The sequence below is a fragment of the Mercurialis annua genome, linkage group LG3, assembly GCF_937616625.2.
Source record: "Mercurialis annua linkage group LG3, ddMerAnnu1.2, whole genome shotgun sequence".
Taxonomy (NCBI): Eukaryota; Viridiplantae; Streptophyta; class Magnoliopsida; order Malpighiales; family Euphorbiaceae; genus Mercurialis; species Mercurialis annua.
The window spans coordinates 14,081,787-14,104,309 of NC_065572.1; the positions used below are offsets into that span (position 1 = coordinate 14,081,787).

At 36.1% G+C, this 22,523-nt stretch overlaps 2 protein-coding genes across 2 annotated transcripts; both read right to left on the minus strand.

Annotated features, from left to right (window-relative positions):
* Positions 1–3,148: 3,148 nt before the first annotated feature.
* Positions 3,149–10,528, minus strand: LOC126671925 (DEAD-box ATP-dependent RNA helicase 46). Its single transcript, XM_050365751.2, has 9 exons — positions 10,359–10,528; positions 9,517–9,856; positions 9,233–9,385; positions 8,559–8,627; positions 7,770–8,039; positions 7,036–7,386; positions 6,584–6,861; positions 5,003–5,392; positions 3,149–3,737 (listed from the first exon to the last, which is right to left on the minus strand). The coding sequence occupies exons 2-9, from the start codon at positions 9,829–9,831 to the stop codon at positions 3,461–3,463; spliced, it is 2,103 nt and encodes a 700-aa protein (XP_050221708.1). The 5' UTR covers positions 9,832–9,856; positions 10,359–10,528; the 3' UTR covers positions 3,149–3,460.
* A 10,256-nt stretch (positions 10,529–20,784) lies between these two features.
* LOC126672325 (uncharacterized) lies at positions 20,785–21,201 on the minus strand. Its single transcript, XM_050366271.1, has 2 exons — positions 21,118–21,201; positions 20,785–21,012 (listed from the first exon to the last, which is right to left on the minus strand). Exons 1-2 carry the CDS (start codon positions 21,199–21,201, stop codon positions 20,785–20,787), a joined length of 312 nt encoding a protein of 103 aa, XP_050222228.1.
* Between the last annotated feature and the right edge of the window lie 1,322 nt (positions 21,202–22,523).

Genomic DNA, 22,523 nt, shown 5'->3' on the forward strand with positions numbered 1-22,523 from the left:
TAAAAAAATTATGAAAAAAAATGATAAATGAAAAGTGTTACACGTGTGATGATGTAAACTAGAGAAGAAAGTGGTGGTGGTTAAAAATAAATGAGGAAAGATGGTGATTATGTAAATCAAATGGTAACAATGGAAATAAAATTATTAAAATTGTATTGTGTGAAAATAGAAGCACTTTTTCTTGTTTTCTTGTTATTTTCTCTAGAATATATGTTAAAAATGAAAAAAAAATTAAACTTTTTTTTCAAATGAAAAGAGATTAATTTAATACCTCAAGGGAGGTGAGACATAAATACCCAAATAAGGATACAACTGAATTTTTTCCTACATCAATGTATAAATGTAAAAAAAAAAAAAAAGTGCGTGACTTTTAAGTAATTCGGTCTATATTATTCTAACGGAAACATATTTGGAAACTCTACTGGAGACGTATTACGAAAAAAAAAACTAAAAATATGATGAACAACCAACCACTCGAGCTCATTGGAGACAAAATAGCAAAAGATGATGAGAATTATACTCTAAACTTGAGGCGATAGGCAACAAAACGAACCAATAGTTGCCAACATATCTGAGCCGAGAGCAATCGAAGGACGATGGCCTACCTTCCACTCGTCCATCACTATCTCTAGCCAATTTGGGCACATAAGAATTGGCTTATGTTTGACGGACGATGAATCAGATGGTGGGAGCTATAAAGACCATCATTCAAGTAGGATCTTGACAACTTGTGGACCAAAGTAAAATCGTGTGATGTTGATTTAAAGTTTATCAAAAATTGGATCAAATTGTTGTATTTTTATAATTATGTCACAATGTGAAAGTGTGCAAATTAGACGATCTCTTGATCTAATTAAAAACATGTTAAATTAGTTCGTTTAGATTTCTGAAATTATACTTTATATTTTTTAATAAATATGTTTAATTTTTGTTAATTATATCTATTATTTTTACTTTTCATTTCAATATAGAATTTCAGTTTCACTATTTTCTTTAGTATATGCAACCTTAAATTTAAAAATACAGCTTTTGATTTATACATATTATTAGAGTGCGCTTTTTTTTGTTCTCTAAATTGAGAATTTGTTGGATCAATTGACTTAAAATTGCGTAATTACCCATTATTTCTCGAATCAATGGGTTTCTAGAAACTATAATTTTCAGAGACGTATTATTCTCAAACGGACAAGATAACAAAAGCATATAAAGGAAATCACGAAAAAGATCTTTGATCTTTATGGTAAGAAAATTGTCGAACAAAGGATCAAAAAAAACCTCCGAACTTGGCACAAAGTATCAGATACGTCTAAGGTCGTGAAAATGGGTCAAAAAAGTCCAATAGTTATGAAAATGGATCAAAAAACTCCAAAGAGAGTGGAGAAACCACCTCCCTAAACTATACCAAACCAGATCAAATAACTCCTTCATTCATCGGAAAACACTTTATTCCTACCACTTTCCGCCGCGAACACACCAAAAAACGTCGTATCCTACTGGAAACCGCCAAAAGTATTTTTTTTATTTTAATTTCAGCAGATCTGGCCAGTTCTTCACCTTCGCGAGGTGAAGAACAGACATGAAGAACAGACCAAATTTGTTCTTCACGAAGGTGAAGAACAGACTATCCTGGATCTGTTCTTCACGAAGGTGAAGAACAAACCATCTGTTCTTCACCTTCATGAAGAACAACATGTCTGTTCTTCACAAAGAGGAGGAGCAGCTCCTCTGAATTATTATTTTTAAAAAAATTATTTTATTAATTAAAAAAAGTATTGTTTTAATCAAATTTTTTTTTTCAAATTTAGGTATTAATTTGAAAAAATTAAAATATTATAGAGATTATTTTTGACTTTATATCAAGAATGTGTATTTCACATTCGGTGTGAGAGTGGACAAGAGCGTGTGAGGGGTGTATTTGACCCGGTTTGCAATAGGTGTGGACCTTTTTGATCCGGCATCACCACCTTGGACATATTTGATACTTCGTGACAAATTGAGAGGGTTTTTTGATCCTTTATTCGAAAATTGTCATTCACCGATTAGAATCTTTATTAGTAAAAATCAAAGTGTATAGAGATATTAATTAGTAATATAAACTTGAAAGCTATATTTATTTCATGAAATAGGTGCGGAATGAAATAATCTTTTTTTAATAATTGGAAGAAGAGCACTTGTGAAAGGAAATAATCTCACGACCTTATCAGTATGTTGGTTAGCATTTATACCATTTGAGCTATAGTATAGAATAACAATTTTAAATTTTAGTTCATGAAATAAGTATTTCATGCAATTGCTATTCCATAATTTTATAGAGTAAATACTCTCAAAAACCAAAAATTGATTATTTCATATTATTCTATTCTATAAACCAAACATGACCTAAAATCTAAATGTCAATCCCACAACTATTAATATTATTTTTTATTTTTTATTTTCATATTATTATTTAAGGTTTTTAAAGGCATATCAAATTGAGTATATTTTCTTATCATATCCAATCACCATACTATTAACAATACCAAAATATAAATTCTAAATGTGTTTATATTTTACTAGTCTAATCCCATATAAAAGAATACATCATTGACTTAGCACACCGATCATTGGAAGGAAAAAAAGAGACCGAAAAAATAAATTTATAAAAGTTCAAACACCACTAATTTAAATTTCTTAATACGAACAAAGCACAATATAGAACAGAAACTCAGAGTCTATTAACATTAACATGAAGTCTTTTCTAACAATTATTTTGTTTTGATAAATATATAAAATACACTTTCTAAAAAGACAAGGTCACTACAGAAAGCACCTAAAATAAAATGCAACAGTTTTGTGTATAATTTGCCAATTATGTAAAATAATAAGTATAGAAAAGCCAGAATCCAGTTTGAGTTTTTTCCGGTAGCTAATTAACGCAGACACCTTTCTTTTCTTGTAAACCTCACCAACCTTTAGAGGACTTAGCACCCAAAAGTCATATTTCGTTTTTGCAAGTGCGAAAAGTCAGAATTTTAAGCAATGTGACGAAGGATATAAAATAACTAATCAATTTTAACCAATGTTCTGCAAATTTAGGTGCAATTTTCATATATATGGAATTGACCTGACCTATATAATTAACCCCTCTAAATAAGCTACTCAAAAGGCATTACACAGCAAATACATCATAATATATCTACCAGTATTCTTACATTGCATCCTCATGATGATAAATACACTTGGATATTTTTTCTTCTTCCTTTTTTAATTTTTAGCCAAATACAAAAGACCAAATCACGGAGAAGAAAAGAGACAAAAGACCCCCCCAGCTTAGTTAAAATCGTTCAAAAACTCAGCTATCCCACCTTCTATTCCCATGTGTCATACCTAATTCCAGCTGCAACCAAAAAAAATACAAAACAAAAGACGAGGGAGAAGGGTGGCACCTCGGAAAAAGCTGAAACCATCATTAGAGGATTGATTAAGATTGATGGGTATTTCCATCCGGTATCACACCACGTTCATCAGCTCGGATCATGCCTTCCTCCACTTCCCCAAAGTGAGGAGATCTAGACCTATCACGCGGAGTTTGAAGTAGCGGTGCTGCCCGACTTCTTTCCATCATTGCCTGATGAAAACTACGCACAGGAGAGCGTGTGGGTGGAGCTTTGTCAAACCTATTAGGGCTGCGGCTGCGATCACGGCTCCAACCTTTACTGCGGTCAACCCAACCCTCCGGACTTCGACCTCTACCATTACTGTAATGGGAATTTCATCAGTTAAACTGAGAACAGTAATATTCTCAAAATTAAAAAAAAAAACAGAAGAGTGGCAGTTCCACATTCATAGGCGATTTTGAACAAAAAGGCAATGCAGCTATGCTAAAAAGAAGACAAGTATAGGCATAATTTTCAGCCCGTCCTTGACTTCTTACATATTTTCAATTAGTCCTTTTACTTTATTTTGTAACCAAAAATCCCTACTACTTCAATGAATGTGACGAAAAAGGCTTTGCCATCATTTTGCACATTTTCCATCCAATAATGCTCAAGATCAGAAACTCATTAACAGTCCCCACGTTTCCTTCTTTCAACCAGCACCCGAATTTCACGTTGTGTAACACAACTATTTTTGATCCAATTTCTCCTAACTCCTTTACCAACAGCTAATGTGGCATCCAAAAACTAAAAAAAGCATATAAAATAACTTTAAGATATGCAGGATGAGATAGTGATTAGGGTTAAAGTTATGTTTAAGGTTATCTTTTTAGATGATGTTGTGCTGATGTGTTGTAATTTCATATCTATTGGTTGGTTTGTGTAGTTAAATTTTGTTTTTTTTATTCTTGTCGAAGTGACGCTTACATGTCACAAAATTATTGTCTTGAGTGTTTTGATTTATTTTGGATGTCACATCAGCTGTTGGTAACGGAGTTATGAAACGTTGAATTAAAAGGGATTTTGGGTCACATGTCCTGAAACTCAGGAACGATGCTGAGGAAAAGGATGAAACACAAGGGTTGTTGGTGAAAATAAACCCTATTCTGAAGCATGTTTGAACGGAATTATAATATGATTCCGTTGTCCCTCTCTACACTGCCCATCAACTTCTTGAATCCTAAATTTCAATCTTTCATAACTTTTTTCGCAATCACCTAACCTCCGAAACTCCGAAACACTACATTTATTACTTATTCTTATAGAATTATCGTTCCGGAATTTTCCGTTTCAACGTTACTTTTATCATGCTACATAGGTCTCTCTCCAAGATCCAACCTACAACGCCGCCTGACACTCACCTCTCAAGCCCGCAGCACACATAGGTCCATTTCAACATTTCTGCTCATAATACATAGGTCCCTCTCCAACATCCAACCCGCCACCTGATACTCACCTCTCCAGCCCACCCAAAATACATAAACTCCCAAAAGAAACAGTAATGAAATAAATAACAGCACTTTCAAGGTCGTCCACAATGAAAATAACAAAAATGCAAAGACAAATGATTATGAATAAACATGTACCTGTCTCGTGACTCATTGTCATATCCACCACGACCACCTTTGTCTGGACGACTGGAATAGGAATTAGACATTCCAAAACTACCTCTTCCACCATCCCTTCCACCATAGCCAAAATCACTACGACCGCCACGGCCTCCATCATGTCCACCAGGGGCAGATCCCCAACGTCTAAACTTATTCATCCCACCACCACGAGAAGCCATGTCTCGAATCTCTGGAGGAACACGTTGGCTTGCCCCTTCCAGAACTTTGATAAGGTCTGAAGCATACTTAGCATCTTGGTCACCAAAGAATGTGTGAGCAATTCCAATAGCACCTGCTCTGCCTGTCCTGCCAATCCTATGAACGTAATCTTCCACTCCAGTGGGGAAATCATAGTTGACAACCACTCTGTTACAAGTTAACAGCAAGATATTTCAATAACTGGCTATTTCTTTCTCCAAAGCAAACAATTACCAAAAAAGAAAAGAACATACCAAGCCCCAAGTAATAAGAAAAGAAGTGAAATAATGGAGAAGGGACTGCACATGTGCTTTAACAGTCCGACAACAATTCTCAACTTTTTACTTGGTTACACACTTACAGGTAAAGAATGAAAATAACAATTACTTTATATCCAAAAAAATCCAGTTATGGTACTTTCCCCAAAACATAATTTCTGGAAAATAACAATTACGTTATCATATCAAATATAAAGATCCACTTCATTTTCTCCATGGAGAAACTCTTACTTCTCTAGATTAATAGTTATATAATCATTTTACCTAGATGGAAATTTTATAAGGTACTTGCGAGCAGAGCAAAACGAATTATCAAAATTCTCATCAACCCCTAAAGGATATACCCTAAGTAAAGATTGTATTGCTCCACGATCTGATATCATAACATCCATAGTTATTAAAGGCGCGCCTCAGGCGAGAGGCGACTCAGGCGATGGCCGAGTCGCCTCAACTGCCCAAAGGCAGGCGATGTCACAAAGGCGCGCGCCTCAATCGCCTCAGGCGAGAGGCCAGAGGCCAGAGCCGCGCGCCTTTGTGACCTCTGTTACCCAGACACTTCAAGAAAAAAAAAACAGATGAAAAAGAAAATGAAGGAAGAAGAAGAAGTGCGGCGGTGCTATGTCTAGGGTTTGGAAAGTTGGAATAGGTTAGGGAAAGAGAATAGAGGTTCCTTAAAGTATTATTGGGCCTCCTTTAGCCAGCCCAAGACCAATATTATACATTTAAAGGCTTTAGTCTATAATAAATGGGTTGTTTTTAACATCAATAATGGTCAAGTTTTCAAATGACTCTTCTTTTAATAAAAAAGGCCAATTTAGCCTTTTAAATGTAAATAAAAAATATTTTTAAGTCCAGAAAATACAATTTATACTTGAACTTTTTAAAAATATATAGGGTTTTTATATATATATATTTATATTAGTTGGTCGCCTTATTTCCAAAAGGCTTTCGCCTCGCCTCGTGCCTTGCGCCTCAGGCTTTAGGACCCCTCGTCGCCTCGGGTCGCCTAACGCCTTTAATAACTATGATAACATCACATTCTAGCCAAATAGAGAAAAGATCAAAATGCAAGGTGACCAACCTGATGTCCTTTATGTCCAGCCCTCGAGCAGCAACATCAGTCGCTACAAGCACTGGAGACCTCCCTGTACGGAACTGATTCAGAACATGGTCCCTTTCACTCTGAGATTTGTCTCCATGAATAGCAGCAGCTCCAAATGGTCGGGAAAGATTGCGAGCAAGTTGATCACACATCTTTTTGGTAGAACAGAAGATAATAATTTTCGACCCAGGTTCCTGAGACCGTATTATCTGCTCCAGCCTTCTATGTTTCTCCATGGGTGCCAATAATTCAACATGCTATAAGACAGCAACAAATAAAAAGTTCTCAGTAATCAAATTATCTAATGAGCAATCCGTGAAGTTAAATTAACCAGCAAAAACACAGAAATTCAATCTGCAAGGTAAAAAAAATGTTTTCATCTTAAAGAAAGGAAAGTTCCATTTCCTTCCTTACAATGGTGTAGTTCAAACCTGTGTGATCGACTTATTTGCCACAAGCTCATCAGCATTGCCAATATTGACCTGAACAGGATTGACCAGCAGATCTGCTGCAATTTTCCTAACTTCCTTGGGCCAAGTTGCGGTATACATGAGGGTTTGGCGACGAGAAGGTACTTCATTAACAATCTTCCGAATCTGGGGTTCAAAACCCATGTCCAACATGCGATCAGCCTCATCCAATACAAGGTAAGAAACTTGGCTCAGGCTAATTCTCCTCATCTCAAGTATGTCATTCAAACGGCCAGGAGTGGCAACCACAATATCCACTCCTCTGTCTAGTTCTTTTAACTGGGGGCCCTTTGGTGCTCCTCCATACAAACACTGAGAGAAAATAGCAAAAGTAAGTAACATATTAAAATAGACATAAAAATGATATTTAGACGCTGCTGGAGATGATAAGGAACATAAATAGTAGATAATTATCAACGCATCGGCACCCTAAATTCCAATGGGTAGGTATTTCCCAAGGAAATAAAACTAGAAATAACTGCTTTCTTTAAAACAACAAATCTAAAGAGGTAAATACATGTAGATACAAATTATGACAATCAAGTATACAGCCGTACTTCAAAGGAAGAGGGACATACAAATAGAGCTATGTCCAAAAAGACATTTGTCCATTTCATTTAATATTGTTGTGTAAGTGTGTGCATGGATGCCAAACAATTAACTTAAACAAAATACTAGAGTAATGAGCAACATACTGTGCAAGAGAATCTTGAGGACTTCCCAAATTTCAAAGCTTCAACCTGTATCTGTGTTGCCAGCTCTCTTGTTGGTGACAATACCAATACAGTTGGACCCAGCTGAGGGTCATTATGGCAGCGCTTGAGATGCATAAACCCAGGAATTAAGTAGCCTAAGGTCTTACCTGAGCCAGTCTTAGCAATGGCCACTATGTCTCTACTCCGCAGAGCAATAGGCCATGATTGTGCCTGAATTGGAGTTGGGGCAGAGAACCCTGCACTGTGTAACTGGAAAAAGAAAAAAGACAAGCAACTCTTAAGCGGTACTGGCTTCACAATTTCAATTGATTTCTTATAGGATTATAAAGCGGCTAATGGTAGAAGAAGCACCATCCCCCAGATGCAGTCGGCAAATGCTTGCAGATGCAAGCTGGAGCAGGAGGAGGCCTCTTCTTCCGTTTGGACCATGTGGTAGAGTAAAACATCACCAACAGCAGTCCCAGCCACGAACTTAGGTGATTCAGAAAGCCCTTCTCACAAAATGGTCGTCCGTGAAAGGGCGGCCCAAAATCTATGCAAGGCCCCCCAACGAGAGGGCAGCACAGCGTACGACATTAGCTCCTCCCAGGAGCAAATATCGCACCTGCGACAAAAAGTACAGTGGCAAATGTATTAATGATTCTGAAACTCACATTGGACCTCCAGCAATCACATAACATTGCAAAAGAAATACTGATTTCATAATTTTACAACTTAGAAAAATTCCGACCTAAAACAACTGCATATAAAAAAATTGAAAAAACATACCTCTCTCAGAAGCTCAGAAGGAAATCCAGTGGCTTCAAATGAAGTAAGTGGCGGTGGCACATCATCTCCCTGATTCCAATAACAAAAGAACTAGGTAAAGGTAGATTGCCAAAGAAAATCAATTAAGCCTAAAAAATAACCATATCTTATAAGTTATAACCCAAAGAAGAAAATCATATTGGATTAGTGTGTTAACCAAACGAGCAACAGCATAAAGTCTCATGAAGAGACTGCACCATTAACTCAGTTTCAGAATATTTAAATCCACATAAACAGATTAACACTCCATATCAGATGATATTATGATTCTAGCATAATATTCTGTGATTCCATCATCCATGTAAAACATCTAGTAAGACTAGCACAGCATTTGGATTCATTATATATTTAGACTATTCAAACAGTGTTGCAGGAGAAGTATCAAAGAGGCCAAGCACTCTAAATAGAATTATAGAAACTTTATCAGAAAAAACGATTTTGCAGCTGAGTATAGTTGGGGTTACAAGTATTAATTCCACAGGATGCAAATCAGACTTTATGCTTAGGTTTTAGTCCCCATTTCCCTTGTAGTAAATTCCACAATTATCAAAGTGGAATTGACAAAGGGTTCATACTAAATGAAATGTATTAGTGGCATCAAAATAGAGCTGATACTACATTCTAAAAAAACTTACGGTAACTGAAATATCATGCTGACGACGATACGCCTCTGGAGACAAACTGCTTCCACCAGCTGATGGACCATATCCCTGAGCAGAAGGCTTGGCATATCCATCAGTCATTCCACTTGAAACATTTTGAGATGGAGCTGCTCCCACTCTCGCAGTCTGATGTAAAATTAAGAGGACATCATCATTCCATGTAACAGAGCATAACTTCCATACAGTTACAGAACAACTCACTACTTATTCAAGTAACAGATCCAACTCTAAAGACTGATAATACAAAAGATACATACCTGATCAATCTTTGTTCCAGCATCAGGTTTTGATCCACCATTGTTGCCTCTGCCATACCTATCATCTTCCTTAACAGGGCTATAAGCACGTCGTGACTGCTGAACTTGAATTGAAGAGCTTATGGGCGTTGAAGTTGGCTTAGATGAAAGAGCTGCAGCACCACCAGGCTTTTCATACTGGGTGACATTGGTCTCTGGATTCCAAAAATACAGGTAACCAGTTTTACCATCAACTAAACCTCTCCATGGTTTGGGTAGAGTAGGATCCTCCGGTGCATATCGTGGACCAACAGTAGCAGTAGCAGTTGCCGCCATTATAAACAAAGTCACCAACACAAATCTACAACAAAACCAATAATAATCAACCAATTATCAGACACATGCACTCATAATTTCCAAGATATAAAGCCAAGAAAAACATATTTATTAAGGTAAACACAACAAATGAGACAACATAAAACAGTGAACAAACTGGCATCTAAAATAAACATTTAATCAAAATATAAAAATCTTAAAAAGCACAGTTGAGTTCATATTACAGCTAACTAACTACAAAAACAGCATATCATAAACTAATTTTTTTTTTAATCAAAAAAAAAACCCTAAACCTAACAACTCAAAAATCAGTGATAATAAAATAAAATCTCACATAAAAACTCAATTAAATGTCAATTAAATCTTACAGAAGATGAAAAAACAAACATGCAAGACGAATAGCATCATCAACCAAACAAAATTAGTAAAGAGAAACGAAACCCTAGAAATTTAGGGTTAACAGATCAAAAACTACGAACAAGAGACTCAGATCTGCTAATTAAATCGAAACAAAATTAAGTGTTTACCAGAAGATTAATGGTGAGAGATTAAATATGGAGGCGAGAAATGATCGGGTGCTTTATATAGAAATGCGTGTGTTGGTAGGTCTCTCTCTGTGGCTATGAATCGCTTAACCCTCGCAGAGAGAAAAGTAAAAGGCTTTCTTTTCGTTCTGCAGGGTAGAGAGAACAAATGAAACGCGCTTAATTCTGGATATTTATACTCACCCGACCTAATATTTATTTTTGGGCTAAGTTCACAAATATACCAAAAAGCCTATTAAATATCGTTTTTACCTCACAAAACAAAATAATACGATAATACCACATCAGTTTTCAAAAATGTCTCAAATTCCAAAATAAGGAAATTTACAATAAAATATGACAGGTCTACCCTTCATTAATGAATAACAGAAATTAAAGTTGGATAATGGAACTGACGGCAATCCTAAGGCGAAAGGAACTGAAGAAAACAAAATCAGTTGTTCAACGCCGGAGAAGGTGAATGTTGCGGCAGCTTCAGCAGGAACAGTTTCCGCGTGTCTGCCGCCGCAACTAGGGCAATTCTATGATTTTGTTTTCTCGTTTTCTCGTTTTCGTATCTGATGTTGCCGGTTCATTGTCAATTTTTACCTTGATCTTATCATTTCAATGAGCATGATATCATTAATTTCTTAATAATTTTAACATATTGTTAATGATTGTTGAGTTTGTTGTGTGTAGGTGATATTAATTTTGTTATTTTTTAGAGATTCGAAGATCGACGCATCCGTTTTTTGAGGATAAAACGGAGGATGATTTTTTTTCAAATTGATGTGAGATTTGATGTTCTTAATTTGAATGAAAATTGGATGGTGATCATACTGGTATTGATGTTAATACAGTTGCTTCTTTTGCTTCTGTTGATTCTTTCATTTCTTTGTCTAATGGGATTGATCTTATAAGTGAAAAGCGAATGTTTGCTTGGAGATTTAGAATTTAGTGGTTTTCTCCTGGTAATAATGTAGAAGCAACTCAAGAAGGGAATTGTTTTATGTGAAAATAATGATAATACTTGCTGCTAGAAAAAAATTAAATGAAGGAGATAGCTTTGGTTTAAGAGGTTTAACTGCATTTATACTGTCAACTGTTTTAATATTTTGGTTGTGTAGTATTTTGGTTGTTTTTCTAATTAATAACTTATTTTTGCAGCAAATCCACACTCTTGTCAAGCTCATTAATTCACTCAAGTCATGGAATAGAGGTCTTATAGTGATGGTTTATGGATCTACTAAAATAAGAAGATCGATGGCAGGAGAAATGTTGTGCATAGCTTTTTTTTGCCCTCCAAGAGAAGGGCTAATTCTTAATATTGTCATTCATACACTTGATATTGGGGATCACATAAACCTTTTTTCCTCTTAAATGCTAGTATTAAAAACGATAACATTACTAGCATCATACAACTTTGACGTTTTTATTTTTTTAACGTAACTGCTATTTAAAATTACAAGTTGACCGTAAGTTGATTTATGGTTATAATAACACAAAAAATTTGACGTCTTTATTTTTTCATTGATTTGATTTAGATTTTGTATATTTTGAAGAATATTTTGGTCCTGAATTGCTGTCATTTCTAGCACTAGGCTGTAATCTAGTTTTGAATTGTTTTGCGTAAAAAAATGAAAAGTCAACTGGTCGGTATTTAGTTGATTTTTGGTTGATATTTGGTTGATTTTAGTTATAATTTGTTGATTTTCAGTTGACATTTAAATTTAGCCAAATTATAGATGAAAAGGTTCAACTGATTAAAAAAACTCATCAAAAAATTTAAAATTTACACTTGTCCACCTTATAGTTTGTTGTTTGAATTCACTATAACAAGATCAAATACAAATTTTAGAAATATAAGAGTTAGAAATCCATTTTGTTCTTTTTTGTAATCCCTAAATAAAGAGAATCCATTAAAATTGAAAAATGGTAACAACCATTTGGCACCGTGTTAAGGAAGAAAACTGAAAATTTAATTGATTGATATTTGGTCGATATTTAGTTAATATTTAGTTTATTTTCAGTTGACATTTGGTTGATTTTAGGTTAATTTTTAATTGATTTTAAAATTATCAAATATGCACTATTAATTTCCTTTCAAAATATTAAAATTGCACAATCCAAATTGAAACTGAATCGTGTCCTCACTTCTGTATCAGTGAAAACATTACTACTTGGTTGATCTTCAATTGACATTTAGTTGATTTTCCATTTACTTTCGGTTGACATTTGGTTGATTTTAGTTTGATTTTTAATTGATTTAAAATTATCAAATATGCACTATTAATTTTCTTTCAAAATATTAAAATTGCACAATCCTAATTGAAATTAAATCGTATCCTCACTTCTGTATCAGTGAAAAAATTAACATTTGGTGGATCTTTAGTTGAATTTCCATTTACTTTCGGTTGATATTTGGTTGATTTCCGGTTGATATTTAGTTGATTTTTAAAAATATTGCCAAATTATAAAAGTAGATAACAAATGTTTTTTGCCTTATCTTTGTCGTGATGATCAATTGAAAAGATAATTATTTAAGTTTTCTCTACAACAACCATAAATAACTCATTTTGCCAATAATAAACCAAACAAATATCTCAGCTAACTAATTTCTTAGATCTTTAACAAAAGTTAAATAAATCCTATAATCACTATAAGTAAAACAAAAATAAAAATAATCAAAACAATTAAAAAATTATAGTTTACATAAAGTTAATTTAGTGTTGCTTTTAAATTTATATAAAGTTGACTTTGACTTGACATCATCTTACATAAATTTATGATTTTAATTTACATAAAGATAAAACAATAAATACAAATTTATCTATTTCATACAAGTTTATCTTCTTTAACTATATATTACAAGTGAGTACAAGCAAATGAAAACACAACATATTTCATACTCATACCATATTCATAACATGCAGCAAAGAAAATAGAAATTATTCATGTGACATCCTCAAGAACAAAGCATTCAAATTCTCTAGAAAGCAAGTTTGGCCTCACTCTTTCAACACTGAAGATAAAATAAAAACAACATACTTTAAGTTCTAAATTCTATTAATTAAGTAACTACAAAAGACACCAAACATCAGCGGAAGGAGAATCTATCCATTTAACGCTAACAACAGTAAATCCACCACAAGAGGGAAATTTACTTCCGTAGCACCGGCACCATTTGCAATAGTAATCATTGATTTTTCGAGCATAAAAGGCGGTTGTCGGAGCATAGGCTGGATGGCGACCATTGTTACCTGAGATCAGACCGAAGATTGTCGATTGATGTTGATGATCGCGGCAGTTGTCTACATTCCAAACTCTCCGGACCTGATCAAGATGCTCAGTTGTATTATGCAATATAAATAAGTACACAAATTACTCACCATAAATCCTAAGTAAAAACAAAGCAATATTTATAATAAATCACAGAACATCAACCCAACATTGAAGTAGTATATACGAGTTGGATAAATTAAAAGAATTAGCTAATCTATATCGTAATCCCAATTTATAACTCAGTTACATCACTTGATATTTTCTAAAACTGAGAAAATGAAAAAAAAATGAATTAGAGAAGAAAAATATGAAGCACTAGTAAATAAACAAATGTTCAGGTCAATTTCTCACAAATGACTAGAACAACTAAATGTGAAGCAAATAACACAAATGATTAAGGGTTTATCCAAACTCAATCGACGATTGTTCTTCATTTTTTGGGATGGATGTTACATATCCTTTCAATTTGGCATAATCGAGAAAGAGAAAGCTGAGTGAGATTAGACAGAAGATCGTTAGTTGACGTTGAAGATCGCGACATTCGTTGGCGGTTGTTGGAGAATAAACAAAAATTATAGGCGGTCATAGGAGCATACGCCGTGGACGACGACGACGATAGAGCTTTGAAGGTTGGGTCTTTGGTTTGGCTTGGCTTTGAGGACAGCAGGGGCAAAATAGTACTGAAAATATAATAAGATATAAAAGATAACATTTGAAAAAAATTGAGAGATTCCTGCATTTAAAAAATTTGTGAGTCACTAATGTATAACTTTATAAAAAATGAGTCATATTGTGTAATTTCCTCTTTATTTTTCGGAAAATAAAATATCTTATTTATGCTAGGAAAAAATAATTAGTGTGTATAGTACTTGTCGTTTCATCCGGGGAGCATCGATCGGTTCGATTAATTTCGGTTCTGATGGTGCCGAAGTACTCAAAAATATGCACCGACCGTTAATTTTTTTCACCAAAGGTCGAAGTTCTTCTATCGAAATTTTCGATCGGTTCAATGTCGGTTTCTTAAATCGGGTTGGGCCTTTAGTGAAGCCCATCAATTTTTACCTATATTCTTGATGTATAGAAAAAAGTAAAATCATTCACTTCAAATTTCATATACAAATTTGGTATTTAAAAGCATACAAACAAAATTAGTAAATAAGCCAATAATTACATACCCAAAAAAAATATGTGAAAAAACTTAGATTAAATTTAATGTTACATATCATAAATATAAATATTGGCGCTTTGAATACTTGCAAAAAAAACTTAGATTAAATTTCATTCATTCTTCCAAATAAAAATAAGTGATAAAAATAAAAATAAAAATAGAACTGCACTGCCCATAGTATACAAAAACCAGCAAGTACATGCCATATTTATTCAGATTCAAGGTTCAACAACATTAGGATGAATTAGGATAGTGTATACATCTATTTTCCGGATATGTAAAACGTGATAAGGGGCTGAAGCGTCTAATGATGATTCCAGAGAAACTCGTACATATGACGAGTTAGCTACCAGCAAAGTTCAAAATGCCAGAACTCATTCGTTTTAATAGAAAGGGCGGTCTTCTCATATATGTGAAGCAGTTCATCTCTATGATGACTGTTGATAATTTTACTTAACAACTTATAATAATGTGGACTTGAGTCCGAATGACCGTACCCACAGAGATAGTGGTTGAGCGAGAATGATTTTTCGTTCGATTCCTAATTCGTCTAGCGATAGAAAGGCAATTGGTTTCTTTTAATTAACTACGGAATTACACTAAAATAAACAATACTTAAACTATCAAACACACAAATAGACAATCAACTATCTAATTAAGAGATTAAAACAATAATAAAGATGAGTTCAAGGGTTGCTAACTTAGGCCGGAGGTATCCTAGGGGTCGGGATTGTTGAATGGCGCCGGTTTTGGGTCAAACTATTCGAAAGCCCTAAGTTCCGCTCTCTTGAGTCTAAAACTAGGAAAATTGCAATGAACTACTTAACCGATATCTAAATCGCCCTAGCGTAATTAGATATCGACTAAACTAGCAAATTAATTAATCAAGCCAACTTTAAGGACCACCTAATCCCTAAACCGCCCTCGCGTGATTAGGTCCTAGGTTCGTGGTTAGTCAAATCCGTCTAATTAAATGACCCTCGACTACTGAATTAGACCAAAATCCTAAGTTAATAGATCACACAAACCTAGGCATTAAGAGCACATAACCACAACAAACACAAGCCAAACACAAACTCAATCCTAATCAACTAACAACTTACACTAATAACCCCCAAACAAGAAGTTTAGTCAACCATACTTAATCTAACATTGATGACAAAATAATACTCCCTCCGTCCACAAAAGATAGGCTTATTTCATTTACACACATATTAAGAGATTTAGTTTATTTAGTTAGAATAATACTAACTCCCTATAGTACTTTTATTAAATAGTTAATGCATTCTTCTTTTCAATGCATTTTTATTGATTAATAATTCAAAATCACTCATCAAGCAAATATAAAATTACTTTTAATATTGAAACTATCAAAAAGCATTAATTATTCTATTATCACTTTAATTTAGTTGACTCAAACTAATTCAATTAAGGATATTTTAGATATTTATCTAATTAACTACTTTCTAAAAAGAGAAAGAAGCCTATAATTTGGGATGTCTAAAATAGAAACAAGCCTATCTTTTGTGGACGGGGGGAGTAACTAATAAGCATAATGAAAGTAAGATAGATTACCTTAATTAGAAAATAGAGCACTAACATAAACAAGATAATGAAGATTCAATCACAAAAGATTGCATTAAAGTGGGTGTAAATCCGAAAATCTGGAAATTGTATCAAGAACACTAAAACTAGAAATATTCTCTAGAGCAAAAGGAATTTCTACCTATTTTTTACTTGATTCTTACAATGATAAGGTAATGACCTAAAATAGAGATAAAAGGGTTTATATAGTACTCCCTAAAAGGAAATAAAAAACATCATATTACATGAGTGTTTGGCCAAATAAGGAAGTGGGACTAAATCTCGATTCTTCAAAATTCGAAATCTGAGCCCATCATTTACCCTTGTCTCGATCGAGACATTCATTAAAGAACTGTGTCTCGATCGAGACAAGCTTCTCCAAAAGATACTGCCTGGATTTTTGGCCTTGTCTCGATCGAGACATTTCCTCTAGTGTCTGTCTCGATCGAGACAAGCTTCTAGCTTCTCAAAGATTCTGCTTCTTTACTTCCTTGACGATTCTTCTGCTTCCCTTTGCCAAAACCGCTCTAAAAACACTCAAATGCCCTGAAAAGGTGAAGCACGTAATAAGGTACTCAAATCATCTCAAAACACATGGAATATGACATAAAAGTGCATAGAACAACTCAAGTAAATAGGAGTATTTTACTCCTATCAAACCTCCTCACACTAAACCTTTGCTTGTCCTCAAACAAGAAATGCATCAATCCACAACTCACAACTAGCAAACTTGGCAATAATGAACAAGCATCAACAATCATACTCCCGAATCAAGAATGCACAAATGCAAATGTCTAACATCAACAACTAGAGGCGATGCAAACAAATGAGCAATGCAATTGTAATGACATATTCCAAAGACAAAGAGAATACAATTGCATTAGCTTAAGGTCAATCTCGAATAATCAAACTATCACCATCATCTGCGGGACATGCGAATATTTGGTCAAGCAAAATATCGGGCAAGTTATGGCAAAATCAAACATAAGCAGTGAACAATGACAATAAGGTCCTCACAAGGTATCACTCCATCACACAAGTATTTAGGGTGCAACAAATATTAAGCTCACAACACAAATGCATATTCACCATAGGCTTGCTCTTAGTCTGGACTCCGCTATTTAGCTCGGTAGTTGACTACTATCATATGGACGTGATTTGGGTTGTAACTTGGCTAAGGGTTAGGGGTAGGTAACTTTGGATAATTGGCTAAAACTTGACTTGAACAACTAACTTTGAATGCACTTATGACCTAGCTCGGTATTATTCATACTTGTGAACTTTTCATTTTTCATTGCCTTCATTCGATCTTTGTTTTGATTTTCTTCTTCATTTTCTTTCTTTATTTTTTCTTTCTTTTGATTTTCTATTTCTTTTTCTCAAGGCAATTTTCTCTTCTTTTAAAGTACTTGTTCACATTTCTTCGTAATCATCAAGCTAGGGTCACATTCTTCTCTACTTAAGTTATTCAAGTCAAATTTGGGTGTTCAAAGAGGTAGATTGTTGAAGGTTAAATGTGTGTAATTTGTGTAATTTCAAAGAAAGGTTTAGGCTCAAGTTTGTGTAACCTATGGGTAAAAGGATAGGCTTTTTAAGTGATTTAATTTAAAGAAATGGGGTAGTCCTAATTGCCACACTCATCTAGTTGTCAACTACTCAACAATGCAACTTTAAATGGACACCGAGCAAGTTCTAGGAATATCATGCAATCGACACTCACACAAAAGAATTTAGGCTCAAAATGCTAAAAAATATGTGGTGTTATGCCTCATGCTCAGTTCTTATTTTCTCATGCCAATCATGCCCAAAATTAAGACAACACAAATGTTTCAAAATTATCGCAAATCATGCATCCGTATTAAGCTAAAACCGTCATATTCAAGAGTTAACAACTAAAGGTCAATTTCACCACTATCCCTTCTCAACATGTCATACCAATTTGCATTTCATTAAGCAAGCATCGAGAATAATTGTTTAGGCTAGAAACATGCATTATGACATTCAAGCATGAGAGATAATAAAATTTAATACATTTCAAGTCATTGCCAAATTCACTAATCTTTCATTAAATGGATTCAAGAAGCTTGGTACAAGAGTTTAGTGGAGGCGACTCAAACATCCTAACACAACTAGACCCCTACGACACAAACATAAAGTAAACACACAAACATAAAGCGATAAAGATAGAGCGAGATACAATTTCACAATCCTCCTCACACTATTTCTAGTTTAGTCCCTAAAGCATAGAAATATAAAATAAAGCATGAAATTGTATGAGAGTTAGAAAAAGAAAATTTCGCTAGTCGAAGTCCGAGGTGGCGGAAGATCGAGGCGGTGTGTCGATCCATCCGCAAATTCCTTGGCCATTCACATAGTTGCGGAAATTTTCGTCTTGGCGGTCCACTTTCGCTTTCAAGCGCCCTTGCTTGTATTCAATACGCGTCATTCCATGCCTTTGTGCCGCTTCCATCCGCTCTAGCATCAATCTTTGCTCCTCCCAAGCCCGATGGTTTTGCTCCGCCAATTCATTGAAGCGATGGTCAAAAGTCGACCACTAGGCCCCCTAGCTCGGGTTCTTGTCCTTCGGGGGCTTGTTCGGGTTGAGATGTAGCACCCACTTTCTCTTTTCCCTTCCTCCTCACACGCTCCTTTACCGGCCTAGCAATTGGTTGATCCTCCTCTTTGCCCGCATTCGGAAATTCCGCTCTAAACGCCGCATCGGCCATGTGCCTATTAATCAAACTAGCATGCGTGTAATAGGGGACCACTTCACCCTCGTGCACGTAAGAAGCCGATTTAAAATGATCCATCTGAGGCGCCTCGGAGCGTGAATCACCAAAGGACTCAAATCTTCATCCGTGAGGCCGCGCTCCAAAGTCCTTAAAAGTTGTAAAACCATTCATCCAAACCCCACTTTCTTCGTCTTGTTAGTCGGAACCTCCAATAACATGTGCTTCAAACAGAATGCGGTGTTGAGCCGAATGTCTTCATTTTCCGGATGCAAGATGGAGTTCAAAGCAAGTAAATCCTCTTTCACCACCTGCGAATACTCGTTTCGGACAATGAACGTATGTCCATTCCACTTTAGGACCACCATAATAGCGGTGTCTTTAACCTCGTTCACCTTCGATCTGTGAGGATCATAGAAGTCTTGATCTGACAATTCTTTCCAAACGGCATCCGCATCAAAATCATCCGGCATACTAGTCAACCTCGTTCCCTTCATTTTGAACACAGCTTCTAAAGTGTGAGTATCACAAACACATTCGTTGCCCCTAAGACCTAAAACAATATTACCTGCTTCCCGCCCAGGTTTGATGGTGGAGAAAAACTCATACGTAAATTCCTCCACATAATCATGCAAAAGTTCCGCCATGTAACGCAAACCCAACACATCTAAGTGCCTTCGCACATCCCGCTCAATTTCCAAATCTTTCATAGCACGCCAATCAATCTTGAATGACTTTGTAATACCCCTAGCATGAAGTTTTTCCCCTCCGCTAACGAGCGGCATTCAAATGGAATCTCAAAACGTCTTGTTAGAGCCCCGGAGTATTCGTCCCAAACACTCTTGCACTGGAGGCGGTTTGTTTCCGGGTAGCTCTCTTGGGTCTTGGTTGTTCTTGAGTAGGAGGGTTTGAGCTCGTGACCGCATTGGTGGTGGCGGTGGAAGTTTCCTTAACGGTTCGGACCATGTTCAGAGCGGCGAAAAGGGTATCCAAAAACGTACTTTGTTTGGAGTTTGGTGGTGGTAATAGGGTGGCCAAATTTTGCTTGGAAGAGAGATGAAGAAGCTTTGATTTTGCTAAAAATGGCTAAGATTGATGGAGAAGATGAAGTGGTGGGTGAGCTTTTATGGAAAAATTCTAATTTTAAATTGGAAGCCCAATATGTTGCCACTTCATCAATCCATGTGTTTTGTACTTCTCAAGAATGGCTAGGATCGTGCCACCTCATCTATCCAAGTGCTTGTGTTTGAACCAAATTCAATCTCCCTCTTTAATGATTGTCTCGATCGAGACACCTGGGTTTGGTGTGTGTCTCGATCGAGACAGGCCCTTGCAAAAGTTACTGCCCATTTTTTCTCTCTTGTCTCGATCGAGACACTCATACCTGAGAGGAATTAATTTTTTTCTATCTTTTTCATACACAACACAAACAACACACCCGGCATAAGATCGAACAACACAAATTCAAAAATAACAACTAAAATACTAAAATTAACTAACTAAGAACAAATGAAAAGACAAGGATTAAAATCAAACCTCTCGGGATTGGCTCCCGAGTGCGCTTGTTTCAAGTTGAAAGTTCGACCGTTCTTTCACATGAAACTTACGAAGGAGGGGCGAGGTAGACTTGTTCGCCTATTTGATCCGTCAAAGGTCCCAAGTAGGGCTAACAACGATGTCTGTTGACCTTAAACGTTTCTCCCTTTTGGTTCTCCAATTCCAAAGCTCCATGGTCCGCTACATGCCGGATCTTGAAAGGTCCACTCCACCGGGATTTCAATTTGCACGGGAACAATCTCAACCTCGAATTATAGAGCAACACAAAGGCTTCTACGTCAAAAGTCTTGGGTGAGATGTGAGCATCATGCCATCGTTTTGTTTTCTCCTTGTAGAGCTTGGCATTCTCATAAGCAATGAATCAGAATTCATCCAATTTGTTGAGTTATAACATACGCTTCTCACCCGCTGCTTTGAAATCACAATTCAACTTTTTGATTGCCAAATAGGCCTTGTGCTCCAATTTCACCGGTAGGTGACATCCTTTCCCATACACAATTCGATAGGGAGACATACCAAGTGGCATTTTGAACGCCGTGCGATATGCCCACAAGGGGTCATCCAACATGAGAGACTAATCCTTAGGTGTCCCATTCATCGTCTTTTCCAAAATCCGCTTCAATTCCCGATTGGACACCTCCACTTGACCGCTTGTTTGAGGGTGATAGGGGGTGGCAACTCGGTGATGCACATTATATTTCTTCATTAACGCTTCAAATTGCCGGTTGCAAAAATGTGATCCCCCCATCACTAATGATGATTCTAGGAGTCCCAAATTGGTTCATTAAACGCTTGAGGAACCTCAAAACCACCTTGGCGTCATTAGTGGGTAACGCCTCCGCTTCTACCCACTTAGAAACATAGTCAACTCCCACCAAGATATACATGTTCCCAAAAGAAACCGGGAATGGGCCCATAAAGTCGATGCCCCAAACATCAAATATCTCCACTTCTTGAATGGAGGTCAATGGCATCTTATCCCGTTTTGAAATGTTACCAACCCTTTGGCAATAGTCACAATGCCCCACAATGTCCTTGGCATACCAAATAGTGTTGGCCAAAAGAAACCGCTCTCAAGCACTCTCGCGACGGTTCTTGATGCCCCATAATGCCCGGCATAGTCTGCTTCATGACAATGACTTTAAATTAGCATCGTTTCTTTTAGTGGTACACACCTCCGAATCATCCCATCTCCACATATCTTGAATAGGTAAGGCTCATCCCACAAAAATCGTTTCACATCACTCAAAAATTTCTTCTTTTGATGGTGGGATAAATCTGGTGGCATGACATTCAAAGATAGGTAATTTGCAATATCTGCATACCAAGGTGTCTCTACTTCCGAGATCATCATCAACATCTCGTCCGGGAACCGCTCATTAATTTCTACTCCGATTGGGATTGACTCTGGATTCTCGAATCTTGACAAGTGGTTCGCCACCACATTTTCCGTACCCTTCTTGTCTCGGATCTCACTATTAAACTCTTGCATCAATAGGATCCATCGGATGAGGCGTGGGTTCTCATCTTGATTGGCAAAAAGGTGCCTGAAAGCGGCATGATCGGTATATATGACTGCCTTTGAGCCAAGCAAGTATTGTCGGAACTTGTCTAAAGCAAAAACCACCGCAACATCTCCTTCTCGGTGGTAGTATAATTAAGTTGCGCTCCCGCCATTGTCCGGCTTGCGTAATAGATCACATGCACCCGTTTTCCTTCCTTTGCCCCAATACACATCCCAAGGCTTGATCACTTGCATCACACATGAGCTCAAAGAGGAGATTCCAATCCGGGGATGATATAATTGGGGCGGTGACAAGTGCTTCCTTCAACCTATCAAAAGCCAAC

What these genes read in the sequence shown, in the direction of transcription:
- LOC126671925 (XM_050365751.2), bottom strand. Translation starts at nt 9,831, where the DNA reads ATGGCGGCAACTGCTACTGCTACTGTTGGTCCACGATATGCACCGGAG. An exon ending in CAAATAAGTCGATCACACAG is followed by an intron (nt 6,862 to 7,035) that starts GTTTGAACTACA and finishes GCTGTCTTATAG; the next exon opens with CATGTTGAATTATTGGCACC. An exon ending in CTGGACATAAAGGACATCAG is followed by an intron (nt 5,393 to 6,583) that starts GTTGGTCACCTT and finishes AACTTGTAACAG; the next exon opens with AGTGGTTGTCAACTATGATT.
- LOC126672325 (XM_050366271.1), bottom strand. Translation starts at nt 21,201, where the DNA reads ATGCCACTTGGTATGTCTCCCTATCGAATTGTGTATGGGAAAGGATGT. An exon ending in TGGAGCACAAGGCCTATTTG is followed by an intron (nt 21,013 to 21,117) that starts GCAATCAAAAAG and finishes GAGAATGCCAAG; the next exon opens with CTCTACAAGGAGAAAACAAA.